Genomic DNA, 8,907 nt, shown 5'->3' with positions numbered 1-8,907 from the left:
TGTAGGGAAGTGTTTGGAAATTGATAGAAATCCTGTTCAAAAAAACAGAGTCAGTTGGGTTGATGCAGTATTTATTCAGGTGCTGAAGAGCTTACCCTTCGTTCCCCTCTACTTATCCACATGGGAGGGAGCTCCACTTGGTACATTGCCTTTGAAACCACAACTCTAAAACTCCATCTGCAGGGAGGCTTTAGTGCCTCCCTTTGACTTTGATAGGAGCTTGGTGTCTGAGTTACATCAGGGACCAGAGCCCCTTCACATCACATTGTCTGTGAGAGAGAACCTTACTGTCAACTGAAGACAGAATATTAAGGGAGTAGTTTTTCACATTGGCAAACACTTTACTTTTTGAGGTAAATACTGATTTTATAATACTGCCACTTGTCCTTCCTCTCATTCTTGCTCTGAGCCACTGCGAATCCATCCCGTCACATCTGCCAGTGCAGCTGTTTGCATGGCTTCTCTCTGGGTGGGAGTGGAAGCTGCTCCTGGGCTCAGGAGCAGACAGAGGTGATGGCTTGGTTGTTTCCAAGGTATTTTTAAGCTGGGTGAGTTCCTTCACCAGTCTTGGGGCACCCACATCTGCATTTGTGCTGACAGAGCTGAGGGAATAGTGTGTACTGGGTTTGCCACCAAGAATTAATCTTGTGAAACCACAGCCTGTGCCAGGAGGGGAAGGACTGCCAATGCAGAACTAGCACCTGGCATAACAAGGCATCCACAAGGAACCTTCACATGGACAGAAACTAGACTCATAGATAACACAACAAAAATGTACCAACAAGGGACATGCTTCCAATGAGCACTTTTTTCTTTTTTTTTTCCTTTTTCTTGAATTAATGCACAGAAAGGGCTAAATAAGTGGGAACCTCACAGTACTGTCCAACAGAGGCATGAGGAACTCCTGCTGTTTGGATGTTCCTTGTCTCTCTGGTCCTTGGGAATAGCTGGTGCTTGCCAGGAGAATGAGGAACTTGTTATGAAAGGAGAAGGACTCAGGAGGGTGGCAGTGGCTGTGGGCTGCTGCAGTTCTGCTCTCATGAAAAGTGTATTGCCTGCTTTATTTTCTCACCTCTTTCTGACGTTACAAAAGTGTGTTACAAATTTTACAGAGGAAGGGGAGAAAGGAAAGAAAGGGGGAAGGGCTCAGGTGTCTTGGCCTAGGGCTCTGCAGTCCTGTTTGTCCTCTGATACTCTTCTAGTTCTGATTTCCTGTCCATGGCAAGTTGCAGCTCCTGCTTGATGATTTCGATCTGCTTCTCCAGCTCTGTAAGCTCCTGCATCACTGAGGTTCTTGCAGTATTGAGGGACTCTGCTTTCCCATTGGTGGTTAGGGAAGCTGGTGTCTCCCTCCTCACCTGTGGTAGAGGGATGTCTTGATGCTGACGAATTGTCACCTCATTCTGCCCTTCATCGGTGCAGATGTACTTTTTCCTGTGACAGTTGCCCAGGCTGGCTGTATTCCACACTGCATGTTGACTGTTCCCTACATGGCACCTGCACAGAAAGAGGAGAGTTAATACAACATCAAAGCTTGCTCTCCCCTGTGAGCCATTCTACTGGAAAAATAGGATGCTGCTGTTACATACAGCACATAAATATTCCTTTATCCTTCTTGCAAAGCACAAAACATAAATAGAAATGACCAAATTTTAGTGATTAAGTCATAATAGAGACTAGAACATGACTAAAATTCAGCTTCCCCCAAACTTTGTTTTTGTACAGTCCTCTCAACTCCAGCTCAGGAAAATGTGAGTCCTTCAAAGCTTCCTGAAAGCTTTTGTGGTTGCAATGCCCTAATTTTTTTAAAGCCTTAGTCCTTATCCCTCTGCTGCCTTGGCCATTTGCTCCCATGGAGGAGGAAAAGCACAGCCTAGAGTTGGTGTGGAGAAGGGAAGGGGAAGATGTGCCCTTTGGACTTGAAGTCTTATTGGGTAGCTGCTTGTGCTTTGGTGGATGGATATGACGGTGTGCTGTATCCAAGCCTTGCAGGTACACTCATAAGCTTCCTGACACAACACAGACTTTTTAGAGACTTTTGTCTTAGTTCCCAAATGGAAATTTCTCCCCTTTCTCAAGCACTTCAGTACTTTTCTGAAAAAATATTTCCATAATATTTTCATTCCAGATAATTTTTTCCCTCTTTTTGTTTTTGGAACTTGACTCTGTTGCCCTCCCAAACCAGGGCATTTCCCAGGGTTCCTTGTAAAACAGAGGAACAACCTGTGGCCTCCTCTCTTCAACTGAAACTTAAGGAAGCACAGTTTGCTGCTGTGAGAGAGTAGCTTAGCTTTCCTACCTGCTTTACCATTTGGATAGATCTGCATTCATTTTATACACTGAAGTTCAAACTCTGGAGTAGTTGCATTTAAAACTGCTCCATCCTAGAGGTCTTCTGTGGGTATCCTTGGACAAAATGCCTATTAGCATGAGCTACCAACTGGCAGGTTAAGGAAGGGGGTTAACGTTTCTGGATTGGGACTGCTGAAAACAGTTTGTTTCAAGAGGAGTCCAGAGCTGAGTGTAGATTACTTTTCTGACCTGCCTGCAGGGAAGGAAGTTGGAAAGTGGAAATTTCTTTAGAGGTCGTAGGCAGAGGTCTAGATAAAAAACCCACCACTGACAAGGGGCTGTGGTGCCTAAGGCTGCCCCTCTGCTATGTAGTTCTGCAGAGCCCATGGCCCCCAGCATCCTGGGCAGCCAGTGCAATCAGCTTGCCTTGGAGCAGACGTGTCTCAGAGAAGTTGTAACCCTTTGTTTTGATGAGAAGCCATATGAGGAGCAGCTGAGGTCACATGGTCTGTTCAGCCTGGAGAAAAGGAGACTGAGGGGAGACCACAGTGCAGTATACAACTTCCTCACGAAGGGCAGTGGAGGGGCAGCACTGATCTCTCTCTGAGGACGAGTGACAGGACCTGAGGGAATGGCCTGAAGCTGTACTGGGAGAGGTTTAGCTTAGATTTTAGAAAAAGGTTCTTCACCCAGAGGGTGGCTGAGCACTGGAACAAGCTCTCCAGGGAGCTTGCCACAGCACTAAGCCTGGGTTCAAGAAGAGTTTGGACAATGCTCTCAGGCACATGGTGTGATTCTCAGGACCAGGAGTTGGACTTCATGATCCTTGTGGGTCCCTTCCAACTCTGAATATTCTGTGCTTTTGTGATATTTGTCAGAGTTTTATAATTAATTCATAGTGTCTGATATGTTTTTCTTTCACAAATCAAATCACAGCTCTTTGATAAAATTTTAGTAGCTGACATATCTTCTGCTGGCGGTGATGCTTTTGTCTGGGGCTCTGGGCAGGTGATTTTAACAAAGGCCAGAGTCCACAGTTGACACTTAAGTTTCACCAAGTGAATGAAACCATTTACCATTTGGCTACTCTCAATGTTTTTGGAAAGTTACAACCCCAAAAACCCAATGGATTTTCTTTCATGAGGATAACAGCAGCAGCACAATGCGAACACTTTCCACGTCTTTTGTATCTTGGTGCTTTTAATAGTTCCTCGGTCCTTAGCAGGAATAAAAGAAAGTGCTTATAATTTGATTGATTTGAGAGCTCTGGGTTGTTCCTTGCCACACCAGTGTTCAGGACAAGCTGGACACCACATTACTAAGTGTCTTGAGTTAAAGGCATCCTAATTCTGTGAAAACAGCAGCTCATCATGAGAAGAGCAATATGTGGGTGGGTGTGAATGCTGTGTGAGCACAAGTTTCTGGACAGCAGCACATCTCCATGTTGAAAGAGTATTTGTGGAGATCTTTTCCTAAGCTGTTCTCTGTGGGGCTTGTGGTCATCTATCTCCTTGTCTTGCAAAATGTTTGCACTGCTGAATATCTGGCAAATAACTCAGCTGGTGCTTTTTCTGTCATCAGGGATACAGAGAGCCCTGTCCTCTGGAAGATTCTTCCTCTGGTTGAGTTAGTGCCTCAGGTTGTGGGAATGCTTCCAACCAGCAAGGAGGCTGCAGGACAAGGTTTTGCACCACCTGATACTGCTGTTCACAGATCAAAAGTGAGGAGTGTGCAAGGAGGTGCCATACTGTATGGTTTTGGGGGCTGTAAGATGAAGGAATGAACAGAGGAAATAAATTGCATGCACTTTTATATACTTGAGTGCATAAAGACAGTCTAAGAGCTTAAAGATGCTTCTTAAATTTGCTGACATTAGTGCAGGAATGAAAAATAAACACAACATACATTTACATCTGTGACATGACTGAAACTCAAACACCTAGAAACAGCCTGGAAGACTTTTTGTTTTCTATAGTCCTTGGCTGAACTTTTCTGTAGAAAAGCAATATTGCTGCTTGTGTCCTTATAAAGTGCGCGAAGAGTTTTGAGTTACTGAGCAAATGCATAGTTTAAACAGCATGCCTTCAGAAGATACAGGCTATGAAAACAAGGCAAGGTTGTTACCTACTTTTTTTCTCCAACAAGAGTTTCTGAAAGGACTGCATTTTCCTCTTCTCAGCTTCCTTATTACTCATTCTAACAAATTAAAAAGCTGAAATAGTTTCTAACACATTAGTGCCTGATCTCTCATTCACTGTAAAGCTATCTCATAGGGCCCTAATTGCCTGCCAGTGCTTTAGTAGGTGAGTAATTACCTACACACAAGGCCAGTGGACACAGAGCCTGCCTTCAAAATGCAAGTGCTTTAATTAGCTGTATACAGAATGGTGAAACAACAAAATTTCTAGGTTCAGTGCTTTCTGCCAGAAACAATTAATTCATTTCTGCCTCCCTTCCTTGTCGTTTCTACATTGTTTACTTTTTTTCTTGGATTCTATTATCTTTGGGGTGTCTTAGATCCATGACTAGATATCTAGACATGACATACATAATTTTGAAGCAATTTGTGTGATTTGCGTTTTATGGCATGCCAAACTTCCTACCTCTTTTCTGCTCGTTTTTTGTTAGCCTGACGTTTTTCCTCAATAAACGAACTGTTCAGAGCACGATGTAATCTCTAGAGGGAAAAGAAGAAAATAAATTAGTAAATGCAAGATTAAGAATAGCTCCACAAATAGGTAAACAATTTGGGCTTTGTGTGATGGATGAACTTAAGCATAAATTATTTTGAAAATTGAAGGATACAAGCATTATCTGTGCTTTATCATTGCAACAGATTTATTTTCCTATAGTTTCCCAAGGAAGGGCAATCTGCAAGGTTGATGAATAGTTTGCAAACAATCCTTGGTGTTAGAATTACTCATTAAAAAAGATGTATCATGACAAACTATATTGTGTTCTAAAAGATTTCATCTGCTGTGCTGCTTTATGCAACAGGAGTTCTTCCCTTTTATGTCTTTTGCTGTAAAGTAACATATTCCTTTAGAGCAAACACCTAGAGCCATTTTGTCCCATTAGTTTCTTTAGAATAATGAAGGAGGTTAACCAGCACTTCTGCTTGCAGCAAAAGTTTGGGAGCCTGCAACAGGGACACAAAATGTTCTGGTTAGCCATTTCAGGATAATACTGTTGGTTCTGGCACCCAAAAGAGCTGTAAGTTTACAAGTGGAAAGGGAAAGGTCCCTCTGTAAGCTTTGCAACTGTGAATACTTGAACTGTTTCCTCTGTGCTTCCCATTCCATCATTAGGGAAGCTTCTCAAAATTCCAGAACCTCCTGCCACACTTCAGATGCCAATCACCAGTACTCTTACAGCCTTTTATACTTTGTTCTTGTCCAGGCTTTCCTCATCATCCACATAACTTTCACAGGGTCACTACTGAACACGTACCTGACTTGTATGGAGCCAGTACTTCATCTTGGATTTCTTCTTGATTCGTGGCAGGACCAGTCTGTACATGATGTGTTCCCCAATGGTAGTGAGAATGGACAAACCGAACCCAATGCACAGCATTACAAAGAGCCCTGAAAAATGTTTGATGCCCATTTGCAGTGTCTGTGAATAAAATCAGAAGGGGAAGTTAATGCAGTAGGCTGTTAGTGTATTTTAACAGATGATTTGGTTTTCTCATTTGGAAATCTGGTGTAACTGAAAACACAGTGGTGAAATGATGCAGAATATTCTGGGTACAGTTTACAGCAAAGCCTTTCTGTGCTGTAGAAAGTTCAGTATTCAGTCAAAGCAAAGGACTTGTCATGGGAAGAGAATCAGCCAGACACCAGGGAATTTGTGCAATTTCCCTAATAAGATGAAGCGCTAAACATCTACAAAATCCAATAGTTGTGGTGTCTTTGCATTTGTAAAAGCAAATACTGCTTGACAGGATACAGTCAATGAACTGTAGAGTGAGTTTTCCATCAGCAAGGAGCTTAGTCTGACTGTATTTTCTGGGAACTGATCATTAACTTTCCCTTTTTGTGCTTTACCCTTGATGGAGGGTCATGGAGTAAATGTTGTGCAGTAAGTAGCACAAACACTGTACCTCTCTACTCCCTACATTAACAGGACTGAAATGGTGTTTGTTAGGAATCCTGACTGCAACTATACAAAACAGGAACACTCCCATCTTTTTTTGCTGGCCCACCCTTTTCATACCCTTTAATTATTTTGAGTGCCGTATTGGCATTAATCATGTTTGAACACCAAGAAACCATTTACAGCAGCGATCTGTACCACAAACACCTGCACAGCAATGGATAGGTCAGGTTTGCATGTTATGTATACTCTTACTACCTTTATTCTCATGTCTCCATAACTAAGTTATGAGTTCATCAGTAATTAAAATCTCTTGCTAGTAATTGCTGCCCACAGACTACTATGGAAGTACTTCCAAGAATGCAAATTCTATTTGTGTCTTCCTATTAAACAATGTTATTCTCCAAGTCAGAAAAATCAGGTTGGGTGAGGTTGTGTGTTAGAAGATGGTACCTGAGATGCTTTACCCCAGACAACTGACCTGTTGTGTTCCTTGTGTTCATTTGCTGGGTGGGTGGTAGAGGGGATTGTTTATTATTACAACTATCTGTGTAGTCCAGAAAGAGAAACTGACTTTAGGCCAAAGATAAATCACAGAATATTTGTGAAGTCTTGCTGTGAATTCATTTTAAGCCAAAGAGTTGGCAAGTCCACTGACTCTGTGGGCTTGTAAGTCCCTTTGTGTACTTTTGTTGGGTGATTGTGAGCACTATTTCTCGCATCTGGTTTGCATATTTGATTTCTGTTCTTTAAAACACAATGACATGAGATAGCATATCACAGGGCTTTTACAAGAACAGAGCTTCAGCAATGTAGGAGAGTGAGAACTTCTGCATGTGGCACTGGCAATGACCTCTTATTTTGGGGCTTTTCTGCCAAAATCCACCTGCTTGCCCCAAAGCACACCAAGCAGGACTTTTGGGAAGAGAATTTTTGTACGAGTGAATAAACACTTCAAGGCTGTTGAAGGCTATAATGGAGGTGTAAAGTAATTTCTACAGAAACTTAGTACAGCCTGGAAAGGAAAATGAAAAACCACGATCAAGTGGCTCAGGGGTAGAAGTGTGTCAGAGTCTTGGCATAAGGGTTTTCTAATGCTGACACTGTATCAGTTCAACCTCAAAGCAAAACTTCCCTCTCCACATCAGAATTTCTTATTGACAAGAGCCTGCTGTCCCCAGCTTTGTCCTTCCAGTTTGGAGAACAGGAGTGTGATACAAAAATTACAGGTGGTAATGGATTAAACCACTCAGAAAACAAAGTCTTTGACTGGAGGTGTGTGTTACCTGTTTAACTAGCAGTGAAGGCCAACTTTTAGCCCACGTAGCATAAAATCAGAATGAGGTCTCATGGCTGACCTGTTTCTCAGAGGTCTTTATACCTGAGACCTCAATATGACCCATTTTGGAATTCAGCACACATATAAGTAGCTGTAAGAAGCAACAAACCTGCTATCCACACAAGCTGAACAGACTAGTTCAACATGCTGCTGCCTATTCTCCAAGAAGCTCTAATGCAAATCACTTGCTTCCCAAAAAGGATGTTCAAGGACAAGTATGTAGCAACTCAGAGGTGCATAATTACAGTAAATATAAGAATAAGCAGAACAATAATTAAAAAGGAATATATTTGCTCAGTCATCTGGCAAACACACCTATCTATAGATGCTCCCAGGCTCCAGCTGTTTGGTGTCACACAGAGGAAGCCTCTGGTGGTTATTGCCATAAGCTCCCTCAGTGGCAGAGCCTGTGACTCAACTAGGTGAAGACCCTTCTGCCTAACTACCTGAGGAGTAATGCATAAGTCCACAAAGGCAGGAGAGATCCTGCTAGTGTTTGGTTGCTGTATGGTAGGGAGCATTTATTTTGCTCTGAGAATAGGAACTAGGTTTCTCTATAGCCATTTAAAATAATATAAAAAATCCCTATTGCAGTGGGGATTACTGCACATTGAGATGTCTCTTCCAGTCTGAGGTCAGTGTTTGATGCCATTTCAGCACTGCTGCAGAGAGAACATTTGGCCAGCTCCACATGAGAAATAACTCTGTTGTCTTCACTAAAGCCTCTCTGATTTATGCTGATGAGGGTCTGGCTCCCTGTCCTGTCAGCTCTGCAGAATTGTTTTCTACCTTCCCTGGAAACAGGTGAAAGAAATTCCAGCACTGTCATCTCAGATCCATTTTTCACTTGTAATGGATAGCTTCTGAAATTGTCCCAAACAAGACATCTCTTCCTAGGAAAGGCAATGCCAAAACAAAGCATCAGTAATATTTCATCCAGCAATAAAGATGATAATGCATTGAAAGAGCTGCCTGATCCAGGCTGCACAGGAGAGGAAAATTTTTGAGGCTAAATGAAGTGGGAAAACAAGGTAGGTGAGAAATAATTAGCACAGTGTGTCTTATGGTGTATGGAGTGATTTTTTTATAGCCATCAGCACATTTACATACCATTGTAAAACAGCTATTTATCACCTGTTCATAATTACTGTACACACAGGCGTGTTAAATCATAAAGGGAA

At 42.3% G+C, this 8,907-nt stretch overlaps 1 protein-coding gene across 1 annotated transcript; it reads right to left on the bottom strand.

Annotated features, from left to right (window-relative positions):
* Positions 1-834: 834 nt before the first annotated feature.
* Positions 835-5,786, bottom strand: LOC103805542 (glutamate receptor ionotropic, NMDA 3A-like). The gene is made up of 3 exons (XM_009078198.1): positions 5,743-5,786; positions 4,896-4,969; positions 835-1,497 (listed from the first exon to the last, which is right to left on the bottom strand). Exons 1-3 carry the CDS (start codon positions 5,767-5,769, stop codon positions 1,161-1,163), a joined length of 438 nt encoding a protein of 145 aa, XP_009076446.1. The 5' UTR covers positions 5,770-5,786; the 3' UTR covers positions 835-1,160.
* Positions 5,787-8,907: the final 3,121 nt, after the last annotated feature.

Source organism: Acanthisitta chloris, unplaced genomic scaffold, assembly GCF_000695815.1.
Source record: "Acanthisitta chloris isolate BGI_N310 unplaced genomic scaffold, ASM69581v1 scaffold29290, whole genome shotgun sequence".
NCBI lineage: Eukaryota > Metazoa > Chordata > Aves > Passeriformes > Acanthisittidae > Acanthisitta > Acanthisitta chloris.
This window is presented reverse-complemented; position numbering and strand designations above follow the sequence as displayed.

Excerpts from the sequence above, each read along its gene's own strand:
- LOC103805542 (XM_009078198.1), bottom strand. The coding sequence starts at position 5,769 with ATGAAGTACTGGCTCCATACAAGTCAG. Across the intron at positions 4,970-5,742 it reads ACTGGCTCCATACAAGTCAG|AGATTACATCGTGCTCTGAA; the intron begins GTACGTGTTCAG and ends TTTTCCCTCTAG. Across the intron at positions 1,498-4,895 it reads AAAAAACGAGCAGAAAAGAG|GTGCCATGTAGGGAACAGTC; the intron begins GTAGGAAGTTTG and ends CTTTCTGTGCAG.